A 21,097-nucleotide genomic window follows, 5' to 3' on the forward strand; every position below is an offset into this window, starting at 1 on the left:
GGAGGAAGGGGTGCCTGCTGATCCAGATTTTAAAAATAGCTTTCTTAATTTAGCTAGTAAATCTCTTATTTCTAGCTATGGGCATAAATTATTTTACTCTGGATGTCAGAACATAGGAAGTGCTACTTAGAATTTATAGGTTAGATTTGATCACATTCTTCTGGGACTTCTTTCTTATTTTTTTAATCACCAGGAAAAGAAGTCTTATTATTGATGCAAGCCCTAAACACTCTTTCAACTCCAGAAGAGAAGCTGGCAGCTCTCTGTAAGAAATATGCCGATCTTGTGAGTATTGAATCAAAGGGGTGAGGCCCATATAAAATATAGCAAAATGTATATGTGCTTGATAAGCTTTTTAAAATGATTTTGACATAGCTTTAAATGTAAAGTTGTATTTTACTCCATAATTGACGGGGAGAATCTGATTTCTTGTGGCTTTTTTTTTTTTTTTGCTTATATGACTTCATTCTATAAGATAACACATTTATAGAGCATTATAATGCTAAAGATACAGCATAGTATTTTTTTTTGAAACTCAGTCTTAGAGTATTTCTAAGTCTACCTTTCCATTCCTGTGTTGTAATATTTTAAATGCCAGTCATTGGAGGGTGTATTTAACTTTTTAAATACATTAAATAGTTTTTATGTGTTTAAAAGTTGTATTTAACTTTTTCCAAGGGAATTCTAGAGATAAAGGCTCTTAACCATTGGGATTGAAATAACTAAGTTAGGTGAGAGTCTACTAAAACAATACTGTGTCTCAGAAAATATTTATTTAGCATCCACTATGTGGCAGGCATTCATTTTTCCATCTTTCAAAGAAATTAACCTCATTTGTTCTGCCCCTATGTTATTTTAAGTCACATTAATTCCCTTTGTAAAATTATGAAAGCACTCTCAATATGGAAACTCTGCTGTCCTTTTTAAGATGAGGAATAGGAAAGCCATAAATCCCTTTGAAGTAAGGGCTGTGGGAAACTTTTAGAATGAGTGGATCTAATATGCTAAATTACTATCTTTTGTGAAATACTTTGGTGAATTATCATGGGTAATTTTTATACATTTTCATCTGTTGTTAAGGCAGTTATTCCATGTTGTAAACACTACTTTGTGTCAGTGACCAGCTTTGAAAATGAATTATTGCTCAAAGAATTACAGTTGTATTTATTTACAAATGAGTCTGTGTATGCCTCCACTTAGCTGGCATTCAGCAGTCTGGCACCTTCCATTCAGAGCAGCGGTAAACCCCACGCATCAATAAAAAGAGCCCAGAACATTCACAGGTGTGAAGATTGCCGAAAACACAAGGAGGTCAGATTGCTGGGTTCAGGAACATTGGTTGCGGAAGACAGTCCTGTTGGTTTTATCCACATGAAGAGAATCATGTGAGAAGTGGTGGAAAAAGAAGACAAAAAAGGGAAAAGAGTAAAAGAGAAAAAAGCAGCATAGCAGATCAGCTACTTGACCCAGTGTTGGGACAACAGCAGAGAGTCACACGTGGCTTAGCAGAAGGGGCGGTCTCGGCAGTCCTTCTGAGGCCCACACAGATGTTGGGGCTTCCGTTGTTCAAAAGCACATTGTTATTCTCTGGAGCCTGAGAGTCTGCATTTTAACAAGCTCCCACGTGAGGGTGATGATGGTACTTTCAGCTTCTTGGATAGCACTGCTTAAGTAGCAAGGGTCTAAGGTGTTTTCTTCATGGCATTTGTTTTATGTGTGTGTGTGTGGTGGGGTGGCATGGTTAATTTTTTAAAAGCACCGGTAATGGCTACATTCATTTTGGGATGTGACACGTACATAAATTTGGGGTGTTGCTCAGTGAGCAACCTCTCTTTGATTTAGATTTGTGCTGAACATGTGAAGGACGAAATGTATGCTGTTTTCAAAAAATGTTATCAAGCTTTGTTTCTTCATACAAAACTCATTTTTTTAAAGAAGGTAGAGCATATAGATTATGCAGCAGTGAGACCATCGAGGGAGTAGCCTTTTCCCCAAGGATTACTCCAGAAACTTCTGTTTTGCCGTCACAGTCCTCTGTCGTTTTTGTCACAGCTTCATCTGACATCACTGGCGCTTGTGGCTGCCACGTTCACCAGATAACATGGGTTTATGAAATCGCCACATTTCGCTTGCCAAGCATGGGTCCTGTAACATGGTCCTTACTACATAATGGTGCTGTTCTTTCCCGTTCCCTTAGTTCCGTAGATTACTACAGCATAATAATAAATCTTGATTACCTGGTTGGGTAGGTATATCTTCTTTTCATCAGAAGTGTCGTGGATATTCTTGACACTTTACTTTGTATAAAATTTTAGATTCCTAGGAGCTTATTAGTTCCATGGGAAAAAACACCCCTTGGGGATTTTGAAGAGCATCTTATATAAACTATAGTTGCATTTAAGGAGAATTATACCATCTTCCAGAAATTAATGGAGCTTAAAAACTGGATATCCTTATGTGGAAAAAAAATGAAATTAGATCCTTAAACACCATATGCAGTGATGAATTCCAAATGGATTAAGAACCTAAAATTTTAGATATTGTTTAGGTTTATTGAAATACATTAACAGATGAATATTTTACCAAACTTGGAGTAAGAGGAGCATTTCTTATGACACAAAAAGCACTACTGGAGACATCTCAGAAATCGGCTCTATTGAAATTAAGACTTTCTCTTCATCAGAAGACACTTTAAAAGAGATGGAGAAGACACATCACAAACTGGGGAGAACATATTTTCAACAAATAATAACCAACAGAAGATTCTATGTCAGGAAGAGCTAGGGAAAATCTACAAATGAATATGATAAAGACAATCAACCCAATGGAAAACTGGGCCAGACATGTGTAAGAGGTATTTCATAGAAATGGGAAAACATCAAGATGTGAAGGTATCTTAACATAAAGGTACATAAATATACGAGGGATATTTGATCTTATGAATACTCAGAGAAATGCAAATCAAAGCCACAGCGAGATGCTTCTTTATGTCCGTTAATAGTGGCATAAATGAAGAATGGTGACTGATGTTTTAGAGAAGGACATCTGTTTGATCTCTTATAAGCTGCTGGTGGGAGAGTAAATGTGCCAGCTGCTCTGGAAAGCGGCACCATTGTCACGTGCAACGAACGTTTAGAAATCATTTCCCCAAAACCCTAGTTCTAGGTTCGTACCCAGAAGAAATTCTTTGTGTGGTGTGTATTACACCAGGAAGCACATGTGTGAGAACGTGTGAATTGTAATAGAACCTGGAAACCACCCAGATGCCTACTGACAAGAGACTGGGTCAACAAAGTGTGTTGTGTGCTGTATTTTTTTAAGTGAAATATTATGCAACCTATGGGCCAAAGCCTGCAAGGCTCGTTTTTGTACTGCCCACAAGCTAAGAATGGCTTAGTGGTGTTTAAAAGATAACGACAGCAAAACAGGCAAAGCCTAAAATATTTCCTTTCTGGCCACTTACAGAGTCTGTTTGCTGGTCCTTGCTCTGTAGCTGCATGCAAAGAATCGAGATGAGTCCTGGCAGCGTAATCTGTAGCTGTGCTGTCCGAAACAGTAGCCACTAGCCACATGTGGCCATTTAAGCTTGAATTCATTTAAAGAAAAATTTTAAATGGGGTTTCTTGGTTGCAGTAGCAAATAAAGTCAAAAACACTAAAATCAAAACGAGTTCTTTTAGGACACCACACGGATGACATAAAATACCAAGAATAGCAAAGGAAGGGACCCCAGGATTCGGGGTTGTGGTTACCTTGAATGGGGGAGGGCAAGGGGAGTTCCAGTTCTCAGTGGAGTTATTGATAGTGTGTGCAGATCCTGCTGCCCCCCCCGAGTAAGACTACGAGGGTATTTTACAAAAAAATTATTTTCTAGCAGGAATTTCCATAAAGGTGTTTTTAATAGCTATAAGCATCTCGCCTGCAAGGATGCATGGTGTTTTGAGAGGCCACAAGGTGTCGCTCTTGCTCTTGAAATAGTGACTCAGCATCCTTTCCTTCTTCAATGATAGGTCAGTAAAGCTGCCATCTTATCTGTTAGTGTTGGTTTAACCTTGAAACAGACACATTTGCTCTAAACCTATAAGTGGAAGGAGAGTGATTCCCCTCCCACTTGCAAGGAACACTTATTGCTGCTTATTAAGTTCTAATTTGGAGGATCAGTTTAATAAAGTAGCTTGAGTGTGTTTTTCAAGAAAGTGAAATGTTATGGTGTTGATTCCTCAAAAGTTGTCCAAAACATTTTTTGTTTTGCTTTTAACAAGTGAAGGACTGAAGATTGTTTTTCTCCTACACTAAATCATTTGCTTGCTTTCTTATCATAATGAAAAGAGAAGGTTGGCAGGGTAGCATAGCACGAAACAATTTAAATAAAATATTACACTACAATACTGTGGGTTTGGGAAATGTATTCCATGGTTCTTACTGGAATTCTTCCAGCCATCACTCAAAGGTTTTCACTGTATTTCCTAAATGTAAAGTGCTTGTTAATTTTAGCTGGAGGAGAGCAGGAATGTTCAGAAGCAAATGAAGATTCTGCAGAAGAAGCAAGCCCAGATCGTGAAAGAGAAAGTTCATTTGCAGAGTGAACACAGCAAGGCTATCTTGGCAAGAAGCAAGCTTGAGTCTCTTTGCAGGGAACTTCAGCGTCACAATAAGACGTTAAAGGTAAGTTGGTTCCTTTTTCTGTTTTTCAGGAGAGACCGACTTAGCTGAATTTATAGTCACCATGTATCCATTTGAACTTAATCCTTGTGTCTCCTTGGAGACAGCCATCATTCTATTTTGCTTGGCCTGATGCTTCTTACCACACCTCGTACTTGCTCATGGGGAATATAGATGAGGTTGATGTTTAGACCACAGCTTTCCTGCTAAGAGCCATGGCTTAGAAAGCTCAAATTTGCAGTTTCTGGCTGAGCACTGAAGTCATTTTTTAGCATGTGTGAAATGTGGACCAAAATGAGTAGGAGCAGACTTGAGGGAAAGGAAAGGCCCCAGTGAGCTCCTCAAGGGCTGTTCATTGGCTGCATTGCCAGCTGCCCTTGCCCATTCCAGCTCCCCATTGACAAGTACTTTTAGAAGAACACTTATTCCTCGGTTGATTAAAAGATGAGGCAGCGGGTACCCAAAAGGTAGTTGGCACCAACAAGGGAAGAAGAGAAAGGGGCAGGGACGCAGGTGGGCCTGTCCTCATGTGACTGAGTGGGATCGCTCATCAGACTCCCCCACCATGCCAGACACCCAAGGCCCTAGAACATAGGAGCCCTCAGGAAATGGACCTTCACCTGATGGGGAGCCATTAGTTTTTCTTTGTTTTTGAATCCTTGGATTTCAGTGTTCATGAAACCAGGTGATATTTTCCCCGTAGCAGCAAGTTCACACTTTGATTGGACTGATAACGCTGTAGACACATAGAAGTCTCTTAGCATTTGTATCTGAGCAAGAGTTGGGACTAAGCTTTTAAGATACACATTCCTTTTGCCCCTTGCGATCTAGGGAGTAGAAGGGATAACCCCAAAAATAAGGTGCAAGAAGGGATTTCCCTCTTCAGGCTGATTTCAGCTGCTGCCCCATGAGACCAATGAGAGCAGGTATTTGGGAAGCCTGTGTGGAGGTAGCTGGCTGCCTGGGGAAGCTCCTTCTTCGTGTCTCAGCACAGTGGGCTTTAGATGGCCACAGAGCACTTTAGAGCAGGGCAGCCTTGTGTCTCTGATTATCTGTTTAGGGGAACCTGGTTGCTTTCAAATGAGAGCGTTCCGGTCGTAAATAGAGGGAAGGAATTCCAGTTTAGAAGCACCACTTCAGGGCAGCAAGCAGTGAACCCCCATGGCAGCAGTGTCTTTTGTAAGTATCTTATGTCTAGGTCTGTACCATTAACAGAAATTTTTTGGGGTAATAAGGAAGAAAATATGCAGCAGGCCAGAGAGGAGGAAGAAAGACGGAAAGAAGCCACTGCACACTTCCAAATCACTTTGAATGAAATCCAGGCACAGCTGGAGCAACATGACATGCACAATGCCAAGCTCCGCCAGGAGAACATCGAGCTGGGCGAGAAGCTGAAGAAGCTCATTGAGCAGTACGCGCTGCGGGAGGAGGTAGGGGCGATCAGGTGTTTAGGCGACGTTAGTGGGGACTGTCTCCTGTCACAATGAACCGAAACCATTCACTGAAACACTCATTCTGGGGTGTTTTAGAACCTTTGTGTATGTGTAGTGGAATCCTTTCCTCACGGGATTCTTAGGGATGGCCCAGAAGTCACTGGATTTGGGTCTGTGAAGCAATTTCTTGGAGACAGTGTTAAGCACAACTTGTCTTCCATGTGATTTTGGAAGATTATGACTTGGGCATAGATTTTTCCCCCCTTATCTAGACTAAAAATGAGTAAGTAACCTGGCCCCCAAATATGCTGTATTTTAGACATCTGTAGTAATCTATATGGTCTACACTACCATTGCATCCTGGAGAAGGAAATGGCAACCCACTCCAGTGTTCTTGCCTGGAGAATCCCCATGGACAGCAGAGCTGGTGGGCCACAGTCCATAGGGTCGCAAAGAGTCGGACATGACTGGGTGACTAAGCACCATTGCATTATACCTGCGTTTCAGTTTTTTTAACTGAGGGTTTTACACCATTTGGGGGAGGAAAAAAACCTGTTTCTAAACTTTTTTACACCTAGTTGAAGTAAAAAATTTACTGGAAGAATCTCTGGCTGCTTATCTTGGTCGCTGGCCTCCAGACTAAGACTTATACAAGCTAGTTGGGAAGTCTGGGTATGGTGTCTAGATTAAATGCAAATAGATGATCATGTGCTTTTAAAAATTCCTCCCTTTTAGAGGTCAAATGAGTAGGAATAAAGGGTTAGGTTTTTTAAATGAAAGATACCCTGCCTTTTAAGTTAGTAAAACATTGTTCTCTTATGTGTGTTGTATCACTTACACAGATAGATTAAAAGACCTGATTTTAAAAACAGAGAGATCGTGGCATCTCTTTGGGTTATTTTATCCAATTTTCAAGGCAAATTTTAGATTCTATTAATTTAGAGTTTTACATATGGCCCTTCAAAAACTTAAGTTTTTTAAAAGGTTTTCTATCACTTTCGATGCTTTTTGCTTACCTTTTTTATTCTTATCATTATGGAAAATTACAAAGAAAAGTAGAGACTGTATCACCTGGTGTTAGCAGATGAAACTATAGTTTCAGCTATATTCCCATCACTTCCTCCTGGGTTATTATGAAGCAAATCCAAGGTATCAGTCCATTCATGTCTATTTGAGGGTGGACCTCATCAAGATGAAGGATTCGTTTTTAGGTGTGACTACCATACTGTATTCACACCTAAAAAATTAACAGTACTTATATACTATTAAAATCTAGTCATCATTTAAATTTTTCTGGTTGTCTCCGTCCTTTTTTAAAAAAAGAAAAACAAGCTATTTGAATCAAGATCCAAATAAAACCCATCTGTTTTACTGTTGATGTGTCTCAAATCTCTAAGATAAAGATTTCCTTTTCTCTTTTTTTTAAGTTCTTAGTGTGTTTATTTAAGAAACATTTTTGTCCTAGAGAATAAACTTTCTATTAGATTATAAAGCTCTCACTTTTCTTAAGATTATTCTTTTAGTTTTGTTGTTTAATATGACAATGATATAGAAAATCTGGAAGCTATGTATATTTAAATCACATTACTGTGAGCCTTATTCAAGTATTATTGAATGTTCTTTCCTTGGTCAGAGAGGGATGTTCTGATGACTTTATCATACATAAATAACCACTAAATACTTCCAGTTGAAAATAATAATAACCTTTTGCCAAATGTATCTGGTAAGTGGCAGGTACCAAGCACCTTACACAGTACCACCATTGCACTGGCATTTACAACTTCGCATTATGGGTATGGCTCCCCCCAGAGAGGCGAGATTGGTGCTGTTCCTCCTGTAACAGCATGCTGCCTCCAGCTGAGAAATTGGGAAATTTTAATGGGGAGAAAAACCTATCCAGGAATTACGTGTATGATGGATGAGTTTAACAGTTTGATCTCCTTAGCCATCTTTTTCTTGATACAGTTTGAGCTTCATTTTCACCTTAGTGCTGAAATAGGAGGTACAGGGCAGCTACTGAGGCACTGATGGGCCATCTCCAGAGGGAGGCATGTTGAGCACAGGCTTCTGCCAGCACAGCTCTGAGACAGGCACCCACTGGTGTTAGCCCTAGCAGGAAAAGCAGCCTCACGAGTGAGGTCTTGTAACTTGCCTCATGTGTCCTCGTCATTCTGTCCCTCTTCTCATTAAGTGACAGAAGAAATTGTCCTTTCCCCGTAGCACATTGATAAAGTATTCAAACACAAGGAACTGCAGCAACAACTTGTGGACGCCAAACTGCAGCAGACGACACAGCTGATAAAAGAAGCTGATGAGAAACATCAGAGAGAGAGAGAGTTTGTAAGTGCTATTTCTTAAAAAAAGAAATGATGGCCAAAATTGTGACCAAAGCCATTCTGCGTTGTGCTAATTTTTTTGTTCTAGATTATAAAGAGCACGTGTGTTAGAAAGCATTAGCCTTTTCTTTCTATTCAACTTTACATACAGAAGATACACTGGAGGAATTAGACCAACTTAGTGCAAAGACCTGCATTCGTTGCACTTTTCTGTGCTTGGAATATTTATTTCACTTTTTAGATAATGCCTACCAAGTTTAAGGATTATACCAGTATTTAGCACATTATATTCAAGAATTCAGTTTAATAGGAAGCTTTACAAACATGTATGTCCTATTGATACATACTGTTAGATTTTATTTCCAAACAGGTAACTTGAAACTAGGGAAATTGTTTATTCTAGTTTACTTTTCTGATAAAAATTTAACAGAATTCTCTACACCCTAATCACTCAGCATTATTCCCAGAATATGTACTCAGATTATGTTGTCTGTCAATAATTGTGAGTACAGTGGAATCTCATTGGGTATATATACTTAATACATGCAAATTCAACTTTACCTGCTCAACCAAAAAATAAACAGAAAGTCAGAAGTGGTTACAATAATGAAAAGTGTCCCATGCAGCTTTCACTCAAGTCCCTTAGGCCCCAAGGTGAGCCAAATATGAAGACTTGGATCCCAATGGGGCCTCATGATGAGAACATGTCATGCTGAGTGCAAGTCTAGGGTTAAGAGAGATGTATTTTTTGCACAGCGTCTCCTTTCACATGAACTGACAGGGCCATCCTATACATAATTGAAGAGACAGTTGTCTTTTCCCCAGTTGGAGTAGAAATGTCATACATGCATACACAAAACATGTATTTCTGGTTGGTTTTAAAGATTTTTCAAGACTAATGGACTAAGTGTGACATTTTACTTCAGGAACTGAATTTCACAGCTGCCTACTACTGTGTAATTTCATTATATAATTTTCTTAAACTCAAGTATATAAATTAAAGCTTCCATTCTATTAGTCTCCCCCACTTTAAAAAAAAAAAGTGATCAGAAACCAGTTGTCTGATTTCATTGTTTTTGCTCCCTACCCTCTCACTCTGCCTCATCTTGCCTCTCATGGAACAGAAGGGCTTTCTAATTTTTCTTTTTTCCCGTACTGTATGGCATGTGGGATCTTAGTTACCTGACCAGGGATCAAACCTGTGTCCCTCATGGTGGAAGCACAGTGTCTTAACCACTGCACTGCCAGGGAAGTTCCAGGGAGACTTTCTGAATGACCCAGATAATGTCAAGATTCCCACCCATATTTTCTGCTAATATTAGACTTCTAATTGTTTTCATCTAAAAAAATACAATTTAACCCTGAGTTTTATGAACTTAGGCCTCACAGGTACTTTCTCTAAGGAATAAAAGTGTATTCCTACATTTACGAGTGTTAACAGTGGAACAAATCAAAGATACAGGTAATTAGCAACTGATGTGACAGAGTATTTCACTCATAAATGTAGTGATAGCAACTTTTTCATGATTTAACATCTCATGGTTCTTGCTAAAATAATGACGGATTAAGCCCAACTATCTGGACATTGGACCTTGTAGTCATCTTTTAATTACTATTAGTATTTTGCCAGAATGTTTCTGTTTTCTAGTTATTAAAAGAAGCAACAGAATCAAGACACAAATATGAACAAATGAAACAACAAGAAATACAACTAAAACAGCAGGTAACTTGACGGCCGGGGTGGGAGAATTTGTAAGGGGAAAAAAAAAAATCTATGGTTCATTTGAAACGTACCTTGAATCTCATCTCAGATGCTTTTGCTTGTTCCCAGCAGACCTGAGAGTGGGTCACACGTCCCTCTTGGAGTTTTCCTCTTCATTTAGGGTGACCCCCTCAACCTGACCTGCCTAGGACCTTCCTGGTTTAAAGTCCTGAGTCCCAGGAACCAGGCAGATGGGACAGTTGGTCCCACTGTCTGCAGGGTCCTAACTATAGTCACCATGCTATGTGAGATCTCCGGTACTTACCCCCTTTCTCCTCACCCTCTGCCTCTGGCAACCACCATTCTATTCTGTTTCTTTGTGTTTCACTTTGTAAGATACTACATGTGAGTGAGATCATACACTATCTAGTATTGTCTTTCTGTGACTCACTTATTTCACTTAGCATAATGCCCTCAAAGTCCATCTGTGTGGTCACAAATTGTAAGATTTTCTTCTTTCTTATGGCTGCATAATATTCCATTGTGTATATATACCACATATTAAAAAAAAAAATTCTTTTTGACTGTGCCACATGGCATGCAGGATCTTAGTTCCTTGACCAAGGTTGCAATCCATCCCCCCTGCAATGGAAGCAGTCTCAACTCCCGGACTTCCGGGGAAGTCCATATACCACAGTCTCTATACATTTGTCTGTTGATGGACACTTCGGTTTCTTTCACACCTTGGCAGTTGTGGATAACACAGAGCAGGAACATGAGAGTACAGATCCCTGAGATCCTCTTTTCATTTCTTTGGATACACACCTAGAGGCAGAATTTCTGCATCAGTGAAAGCTCTGTTTTTAAGTTTTTGAGGAGCCTCTTCACTGTTTTCTGTGGGGGCCGCACCAATGTATTCACCGACAGTGCACAAGAGCTCTTTTTTCACTACACTGTCACCCGTACTTGTTATCTCTTGCCTTTTTTGTTTTAGCCAATCTGACAGGTGGTTTTGATTTGTATTTCCCTGATGACTTGTGATAATTGAGCATTTTTTCATGTACTTGTTGGCCATTTTTATGTCTTTGGGAAAATGTCTATTCAAGTCCTCTGCTGGTTTTTTAATTAGATTTTTACAAATTTTAATTAATTTTTTTGCTATTGAATTGTATGAGTGTCTTATATATTTTGGATATTAATCCTTTATCAGATATATGTGGTTTGCAGATATTTTCTCCCATTCTGTATGTTGCCTTTCCACTTTGTTGATTGTTTTTTTGTATAGAAGCTTTTTAGTTCAGGGTAGTCCCATGTGTTGATTTTTGCTTTTGTTGCTCTTGCTTTTGGTGTCTTATCCAAAAATTCATTGCCAAAACCATTGTCAAGGAGCTTTTTACCTATGTTTTCCTCTAGGAGTTTACAGTTTAAAATCTTTTTAAGTTCTTAACCTATTTCAAGTTAATTTTTGTGAGTGGTATGAGATAACAGCCTAGTTTCATTCTTCTGCATATGGTTATCCAATTTTCCCAATACGTTTTATTGAAGATACTTTCCTTTTCCCATTGAGTATTCTTGATTCCCTTGTCAAATTAACCGTATTTGTGAGGGTTTATTTTGGGGCACTCAATTTTTTTCTTTTCTGTGGCTCCATACAAATTCTAGGATTATTTTTTCTATTTCTTTGGAAAATGCCATTGGAATCTTGATAGGGCTTTGAATAGTATAGACATTTTTAATGATATTGACTCTTCTGATCCATGAACACAGTATCTTTCCACTTATTTTTGTCTTGAATTTATTTTTTTCTTTTTCAGATGTTTTGTCAGTGTATAGAAACACAACTGATTTCTGTATATTGATTTTGTGTTCTGAAACCTTACTGAATTTATTCTACCAGTTTTTTGGTGGGGTCTTCAGGATTTTCTGTGTATGAGATCATGTCATCAGCAAAGAGTTTTGCTGCTTCCTTTCTGATTTGTATGCTGTTTATTTTTTGTCTAATTGTGCAGGCTAGGAATTTCACTATTGTGTTGAACAGAAGTGGTGATAGTGAGCATCTTTGTCTTATTCCTGATTTTAGAGGCAAAGCTTTCAACCTTTCACTGACTCTTGAGTATAATGTTAGCTGTGGGTACGTCACATATGACCTTTATTAGGTCACCTATGACTTTCTTTGTACCTAGTTTGTTGAAATTTTTTATTTTCTTTTTCCATACCACACAGCTTGTGGAATTAGTTCCCTGACCAGGAATTGCATCAGTACCCTCAGCAATGAAAGCACAGGGTCCTAACCACTGAACTGCCAGGGAACTTCCCATTGAGCTTTTTTTGTTGTTGTTGAGCATTTTTATCATGGGTGGTGTTGAGTTTTACTAAATGCATTTCCTGCATCTGTTGAGATAATCATATGATTTTTGTCTTTCATTCTATTCTGTTAATGTGGTATATTTATTGATTTGCCTATTTGAACCATCCTTGTAGTTTTCTTATCTGGCCTGTCCTATCTTTTGGTACCAGGGCAATGCTGACCTTGTAGAATGAGTTTTAGAGTATTCCCTTCTCTTTACTTTTTGAGAAGAGTTTGATAAGAATTGGTATTAGTTCTTTCAGTGTTTGGTAGAATTTACCCATGAAGCTGTCTGGGCTTTTCGGCTTTTCTTTGTTGCCTCCCCACTTTTTAATCCAGACCTCTTAGGTTTGTTCTAATGCAGTCTTTCTCTGTGGGTGCCTTGTGTGGAAGAAGGGTAACAGATGCTTCTTCCCTACTCAAAAAAGAGGTGCAGGAAGGAATTCCCATGTCTTTACAGACAGGTGAAATTAGGTATTTGTAGCAGTAATTCATCCTTTCTCAGAAAAGGTTAGCTAGATGATTAAAAATGTATTACGCATTTTGAAAGTTTATCATGTAACAAGTTTCTTTAATGTATGAACTCTAGATTCATTCTAAAACGCAGACTGGCCTGAATCTTTATGAATACATCTTTCTTTTTTTTAATTGTTTATTTATTTATGGATGCACTGGGTCTGCATTGCTGCACTCAGGCTTTCTCTAGTTGCAGCGAACAGGGGCTACTCTTCATTGCGGATTCTCTTGTTGTGGAGTACAGGCTCTAGGTGCCTGGGCCCAGCTGCCCCATGGCATGTTCCTGGAGCAGGGATTGCTCCCATGACCCTTGCGTTAGCAGGAGGATTCTTGCCCACTGGACTGCTAGGGAAGCCCTGAACACATCTTTTGAGTGCTGTTGGTCTTTGGGCATGTTTTACAATATGGTGACACTCATTTCCTGCAAAGCTAGCCTAACTTAAAGTGACAGAGAAGTCTTTTGAACTTTCCACCATAAATTATTGTGCTACAATGCTTCTAGGAAATTTGAACCCCTTATTAGCCCTATAAAGTCAGTTGTCCATGTAAACGGAGAAGAGAATCGATGTGGAAAACATATAAAAAGTCTATATATGGCTTCAGAAGATGGACTTTAATGCAAGGCCCCAGAGGGCCCTTCTACCGAGTTCACAGCAGCTCAAGTTCTGTTGAACTCTTAGGAGTGCAGCTTCTCTTGTCTCCTGAGTAATGTTATTTGATCATTACTGTTTCCTTTGCTGCCACCTCTTCCTTTTCTGCTCTCTAAATGTGCGGTTCTTCCCAAGAGTCAATCTTGTCCTCTGTTCTTGTTTGCCATGTCCGTTTCCAGGCTTTGTTGATGAACTCTTCGTCTTATTGGTGTGTTTTGACCACCGTTTTGTAATCTAGGCTCCTACGTCCAAGATGGTAGTTGTCACATACTGATTACCCAGAGGGGGGCAGCATTGAACTCTGATGGGACAGTCCACCCGCATGTTCCATATTTGATAAAAAGAGACCATTCTAAGAATCTCCCTCAAGTGCCAGGACTGCTCTGTCCACCCGCCTGAGCCTCATCGCCGTTCCCGACTCCAGGCCAGCAGCCCAGAGACTCTGTCACTGTGCACCCCTCTATGAGCTGCTCTGTGCGGAAATCCTCTGTGCTCTTCTCTTGGCCCTGAAATTTCTATTTGTCCTGGCCCCTGGCCTCACCCTTCCCCGGGCACGCTTTGGCTGTCTTATCATCACCTCCTCTGGCCTGGTGCCACTGGTAGCTTCGCTTTCGGTCTGCATCTCCTCAGCCAGCAGAGCTGGCCTCTGTCTTGCTACCAGGCTCCCCGCTCTGTCCCGGAACATCGCCCCTCCCCTCCCTGGTCACAGCTTCTCTCTGCTGCTATGAACACGGCACTGCTAAAGGTGGAAAGGCGTCGCTAATACTGCTTCTTGGCCTCTGGTGGTCTTTTATTCTCTTCTGCTTTCTTTGTATGTATTGTGTGATCTTGAGCAAAGCACTTTATTCCTCTGGGCCCGTTTACTCATCCTAAACTAATGCAATTATGTTAGGTGGACTCTTAGGGTTCCTTCCTTGTCTGAAATGAAAAAATTCAGCCTGCCCTTGAGACCTAGCTCTGGCCTCAGCCACAGGCAGCAATTTTTTTCTGACCCTTCCTGTTCCTTCTCCAACCCCGGCTTCTGTGAATTCCTGTCCTGTGGGAGGAAAAAGTGACTCGTGTTCACATTTTGCTTTCCTGGTCAGTTGGTGTTATTTTCCCAGCTAGAATACAAATTCCTTCAGGGTTGGAGTTAAAAGAAATATTGATGTTTCTACCTCTTTTATCTTTTTTTCTCTTAACTATACTCCCACTGAATTCTTCTCTCCCAACCAAACCAGTTCTTTGGTTTCTGTTCCATTTTCTTGCCTATGTTAAAAAAGAGATATCTCTGAAATCAAACTAAGAACTATGCAGGTGGTATTCCAAAAGAATGATCTTTTTCCAAGGATCAGTTTTTCAAATATAAGGAAAGGAGGTATTTGATAAAGGATTTGTTGTATGAAGTTTAAAAGCTATTCCACATCCTTCAGTTTTTATTATAATTGGTGGAATGGAGCTAATATTTGTATATTTTAAACACTTAAAATATAAAGATGGTGAGATCAACATAACCTCCTAAGTTTCAGTGCATTTCGGTAGGTTTTTACAACTGCAGCCATTGATGTCTGGGATTGAGGATTGGTGTGCATCTATTCTTATTTCTGTCACTTAGAACAGGTAACTAATGTTTAACCATGTTATGTTCTTTTTGAAAGTCTGAGATTTTAAGTCATTTACCTAGAAGTCTAAATTTTTCATACTTGTTTTCTGTAGCTTTCTCTTTATATGGATAAGTTTGAAGAATTCCAGACTACCATGGCAAAAAGCAATGAACTGTTTACAACCTTCCGGCAGGAAATGGAAAAGGTATTTCTCTATTTTAAGTGGAGTATTTGCCTAAAAGCGACTTTATATAATAAGCCGTTTTAAGCATGTTCGTGGCTTGGGAGTATTCCTGTTTTTATCGTGCTCTCTTAATCTCTTCCGATCCTCCAGTGGCGGCATATCCTGTCACTTTGCTCTCAGTAGTACCACATGGAGCTAGTGCTCTCTAGGCCACCAAAGTTAACTCCTCATTAAATACAATTTGTTCTTAGCAATAAAGTGGTTTATTTTTTGTTGTGTCTGTTGTATTGGCTTCAGGTGATACCCCCCCAACCCTCCCCCAGTCCTTTTCACAAAGCATGGTGTCCTGGAAGATTAAATTATTTAATGACAAGCCAAGCCCAGAACGCTAGCTATGTATTTTGGTTGGTTGATTATCATTGGTATTTCTACCTTTTTAGGTTTCTTTTTTTCCTTTTATACTCCCACTGAATTCTCTCTCCCTCCACCAGAGTGATTTTTGGGGCTCTGGTTCTTTTTCCTGCCTACAGTAAGGAGAGCTGTATCCTGGATATTAAACTAAGACCCAGTGTCTATACCTGTGCCCACGCATCCATCCTTACACCAGGGGCTTTTAGGGATGGAAGCATAGGGGGCGATGGTGGTGGCAGGACCATGGCCCTGGGCTGAAGGTCCACACTGTGTGACTGGAGGCGAGTTCTGTGCCCTTTCTCTGCCTTCCTCCTTACAAATAACAAAAATGCTTGCCCTTCATAAAGTGCCATATTTCAGGCAGTGCTTGGCGGGACCAAGGGCTCTCTAGTGACCCCCTTCAGGCATCAGGGGAACCCAGAGACTGTGGCCAGGGGCATGGGAATGGTGGGTGGGGGGGGGGTGGTGGTTGTCCTTGTGCCAGCTTGTTGGCGCCAGAGTGAAACCTCGTCCTGACTTTCTGAAAACTGGGCTCTGGCGGTGTTCGTTAAGAACATTCCTCTGATTTTTGGATCCATTTTATTTTTTAGCAAAATCTGAAGCAGTGAGTCGTAGTCGTATTAGGCAAGCTGGTTAATGACTTTCCCCTGGTCCCCGGTCCCCTCTGCTGCTTCTGGTTCCCAGACGGCTGCAGCCTCCGATGTTGGGGCGGAGGCAAGTTCTCCATCTTGGGGAGGAGGGGGAACCTCATTCCTTCCAAGAATCACATGAAGATGTTAATGCACAGAAAATTCAGGAACAGATGTTTTTGGTACAACTTGGGAAGGAGGATGGTTGCTCTTGGCCCAAGCAAGCGCTCAGAGTGTGCTGGCGGACAGCTTCCACCAGGTGTCGCTGCCTCTGAAAAATGAGGAGCTGAGATGTGTTTTTCTCATTGTATGAACCCCTCTTTGGCCACCGCCACCCTGGGAGTTGGAGAGATGAGCTCTACCCACCCCCGGCACTGCACCCAGCGGTACTCTGGGGTGGGCAGGGGGATGATGGGAGCAGGGAGGACCGGTCAGGGCTTGGGGTTGGCTGTAGAGATAAGGAATGGCACTTTGAATTTAAATTTGCAATTGTGTCAATTCACAGATGACAAAGAAAATTAAAAAACTGGAAAAAGAAACAATTATATGGCGGACCAAGTGGGAAAAGAATAACAAAGCACTTCTGCAAATGGCTGAAGAGGTGAGTGGCTTTCCGCAAGGAGGGTGTGATCTTAGCTCAGGTTGGGGAAATGCCACCTTGCGACACTGCTGTCACAGTTGGGGACTGGCCAGAGCTGGGCAGAGAGGGGTGGTGTGTGCAGTCTGTCCCGTCAGGAGCTAGGCTGTAGGGAGGACCCTGAGTGAGGTGTTGGGTTTCCTGCCTCCCAGCCTGCTGGGATCCCCAGCTTCTAAGACCTGAGTTGTTGGGCTCCAGCAAGTTTGATTGACTTCGTGTGGGGGTGGGGGTCAGGGAATCTGCCTTTTTGCCAGGCGCCCACCTGGCTGGGTCAGATTTCTCAGTGGGAGCACAGGCCACCAACTTGGGTGCCTGTCTCTACCTTAAGTCCATACAAAAAACAGCATAATACTTTCTGCCAGTCTTACAAAGCTGAGGTTTGCAAACACTAAATAACACACCCTGAATCTTGTTCTCATCTGAGGATTGGTAAAATAAGAGAAATAATGTGGAAATGAGTTTTGTTTTTAAGCAAGCCCTTATTTTATCTGCTAGTCTTTAGTGGTGAGTATCTTGAATTTTCTTATTAATTTATCAATACAAAATGTTATTAAAGGTAGACTTTGGTTCTTTTTTTTTTTTTCCTTTCTTTTTAAGAAACTCGACAGGGATTTTCATTTTGTCACATCAGAAGCACATTAACTGGTGTCCATAGTTAAGTGTGCAAACGCAGCTAGCTGGATGTTAGGAAGTGTTTGAAGAAATTGAACATGTTCAGGTGACCCAACAAGTGGCTCAAAAGACTTAATTTGTTGTATCCAGTAATGTAATTCATATTCAGTTAGGTTAAATAAACCCTGCTTTTTCTCTTTATAGAAAACTGTCCGAGATAAAGAGTACAAAGCCTTTCAAATAAAACTGGAACGGCTGGAGAAGCTGTGCCGGGCTCTGCAGACAGAGAGGAACGAGCTCAACGAGAAGGTGGAAGTGCTGAAGGAGCAGGTGTCCGGGAGGGCGGCAGGCGGAGGCCCAGCGCCACCCGAGGCCCAGCCCTGCACCGCCTCAGCTTTGCCCGAGGAGTCTGGTGCCACCTGGCAAAGTGCCGCCCGGGTTATCCCTGAGGCCGGGTCCCTGGGAGCCGGGCCCAGCATCGAGTCAGTTGACTGAGACCAAGTATGATCACTGTACTGAGAGCTCTATTTTGTGTATAACTTCCTCTGTTAGTAGTAACTTGGTTTTGTGGTGAAAATTTTCTTACTTTTTCTACCATATCTGTATTTTCTTAGAACTACTGGACTTAAGTGGTACAGGAGGCTGCTTGGCAGGTTTGAATAGTTTTACTCTACATTTTCCTCAGCCGTGTTGCACATCTGCCTCGTTCCCCTTCATCAGAATGCATGTGCTCATTGCCTTTTTCCCTCTCCCTTGCTCCTTGCACAGAATTTTGTCTGAATTAAAATTTCATTCACCAGGGCTGACCATTACAAGGGAACTTTGTTCTGATAATGGTTCCTTCTTTTTTTGGCTGTGCTTTGTGGCCTCTGGGATCTTAAGTTCCCCAACCAGGGATTGAACTCGTACCCTCAGCAGTGAAGGCACCATGTCCTAACCACTGGACTGCCAGTGAACTCCCTGATAATGGTTCCTTGATGAGAAAACAATATTCATTTAAATACCCACCCCTCCCTGTGAATATAACTCAAAAAAAAAAAAAGGAAAATCAAGACGATTCAGTTCAGTTGCGTCTGACTCTTTCCGACCCCATGGACTGTAGCACGCAAGGCCTCCCTGTCCATCTAAATGCCAATAAAACTGAAAGCTTGGGTCAGAAACAAGCACAGCATATTTGTTTCAAATTAGCTTTTTGATATATCACTTGACAAACTGAGATGTCCCCAAGCCTAGAGTTTCTGTTTTGGCAGAATATGTACATAGAGGTATAATTTAAACAAAGTAGTATATATAGGCAAATCATTGGAGAAACAGGCTTACTGTTTCTCTGACTAAAAAATAGTCCCATCACCGTTTTCAGGTTAGAAGCGCCTGGTTGGACCACCTGAAAGCCTACAGTGTGGGGAGCCTGGTGGTTTGCTTTTCAGTTGGGATTCTGGGTGCACATGCTCCACTTCCCATGGAGAATTACCACTGACAGTCCTTCGTCAGTTTAAGACAATGAGGGTAAAACCATTGTGTAGCTTTTCTTAAGCAGAAGTCCCTCCACTACTTTCTGGCTACTTGAAAGTTGGTGTCCAACTATTCTGAGTCCAACCAGCACAGTTCTCCAGGGTTTTTAAAAGGGAATTTTAATTATGATCATGCTAGCTGAAACTGATTTTATTTCATGTCTAAAACAGAAAGACTGGAACCAGCGTTTTTAACTTAAAGGAAATGTGGCAGAGAGCTAAGTAGCCAGGATCTATTACTTACGCTTTCAGTCTGTTTCTCACCCTTTTCTTAGTTTTCATTCTTTTTTATGGAAAAACAAAACAGTATTATCAAGGTGTCTACACTTGGAATGGGGGGCTTCGGAAATGCAGCACATCACTTTTGGATTTGTTCTTTTATAACTTTCCTTTGTTCTTCACACTGTCAAATGTGGTTGAGTTTATACACATCATTAACCAGGCTGCACTGACAAAGAGTTTGACTTTGTCCCTGGTATAATTTGCATTGAAATACTTTATGAAATAAAAAGGTTCTACTAGAACTGATGTTAGCACATTCCACTGAGCAAAACTATCAAACTGACACTTCTTGAATTGCTTACTGGACTGAACAAACTCTTCTGTCCAGTTAGAAGGGTTTTTCTCTTTGTTAAAGTTTTATTTGTCCTGTCACATTCGTGGTCTAAACTGGGTTGAAAGAATTGAAAATTGTCGGCACCAGCACCTGGAGTGAAGGATTACGTCTAAGCTTCCACCGCTGGTCACGTTAATCAAAGGGCCAGACAGTGGAGGAAAAGAAACCCACTGTTACTAATTACTGTCAAAATGAGTCGGAAGCAAAAACAAACATCTTTCTCCAACAGCCTTTTATAAATATCACCTTTGGCTACTAAATGAAATATTGGACTCATTTCCCTGAGAGGAAATGGAGGTATATATCAGAAATATACTCTACTGTAAAATTAGTACTAATGATCCCATTTCACAAGCGCTCTGCTGGATGTACAGCTCTTACTGGCTTAAGCCATTTGTGTAGCCCGCCACGTTTCTGTGTGGTGCTTGTCCTGTGTGGAAGATCGTAAAGCTCGGACCTGTTGCATATTTTCAAGGGCTTTATAAAGCGACGTGATTAACAGTACTTGGCCTGCTGCTTTTGGCTTGCTATGTATTTTTAGCTAGATGCTCTCATGGTGTTTAAAGGACATGGATTCTGTCTTGGGTGCATTTGGTATCCTTTCAGAATCTTTCCTCTCATTACCCTGTGAATAAATACGAATGGGACCCTCTGAGAAGGACATGCTCCTAAGGCATTCACCTCGCCAGCCCAGCATTGTGGCTTTGTAGCACGCTCCATTTCTACCACATTCTAGAACACAGATGCTACTAAGGCTGGCCCATAAAAGATTAAATGTCAAATTTGCTTCAACTGCATTTGTTGCACCATCATGGAATCTTGATGTGTATTATTTATAGTGGCAGGAGACTCCAAGGAATAGAGAAAACTTGGGTCTTGGATAATGGACCATTTCATCCTCAGACTTATAGGAGTACATTTCTTGGTCTTGAGACCAGTATTTTTTAGTTATGTATGCAACTGCCTTTATTACACCTGGTTATCAATTCAATTCTCAGGTGTTGCAGAAAAATCTACCTCTTTCAGACTGTAGATGGAAATAACTGTGAAAAAATGATGCAGATATCTTCTAGTTTGTGCTAAACACACTGCTTTATTTTTACAGCCCACGTCTTTCATGAGGATACGAATTGTTTAAGAGGCAGTCTTGTTTTGCTTTTCAAAGACATTTTGTAGAGATTTTTCACTAATGTGAATCTGATTTTATCTACTCAATTCTGTATAGATTAAGTAAATATGTATGATAAATTTAACAGCTTCTGTGTATTT

The 21,097-nt window shown here is 40.7% G+C and overlaps 1 protein-coding gene across 1 annotated transcript in view; it reads left to right on the top strand.

The window, feature by feature from the left end:
- The window catches only part of TXLNG (taxilin gamma), a 44,429-nt gene extending 23,348 nt beyond the window's left edge, over positions 1-21,081 (top strand). Inside the window, exons 3-10 of the mRNA XM_070291375.1 lie at positions 194-285; positions 4,494-4,664; positions 5,897-6,091; positions 8,315-8,434; positions 10,079-10,153; positions 15,341-15,433; positions 16,958-17,053; positions 17,906-21,081. Coding sequence (XP_070147476.1) covers positions 194-285; positions 4,494-4,664; positions 5,897-6,091; positions 8,315-8,434; positions 10,079-10,153; positions 15,341-15,433; positions 16,958-17,053; positions 17,906-18,196 — 1,133 coding nt within the window. The 3' untranslated portion in view covers positions 18,197-21,081. The remainder of the gene's footprint in view (positions 1-193; positions 286-4,493; positions 4,665-5,896; positions 6,092-8,314; positions 8,435-10,078; positions 10,154-15,340; positions 15,434-16,957; positions 17,054-17,905) is intronic.
- Positions 21,082-21,097: the final 16 nt, after the last annotated feature.

The sequence above is a fragment of the Ovis canadensis genome, chromosome X, assembly GCF_042477335.2.
Source record: "Ovis canadensis isolate MfBH-ARS-UI-01 breed Bighorn chromosome X, ARS-UI_OviCan_v2, whole genome shotgun sequence".
In the NCBI taxonomy this organism is placed as follows: Eukaryota; Metazoa; Chordata; class Mammalia; order Artiodactyla; family Bovidae; genus Ovis; species Ovis canadensis.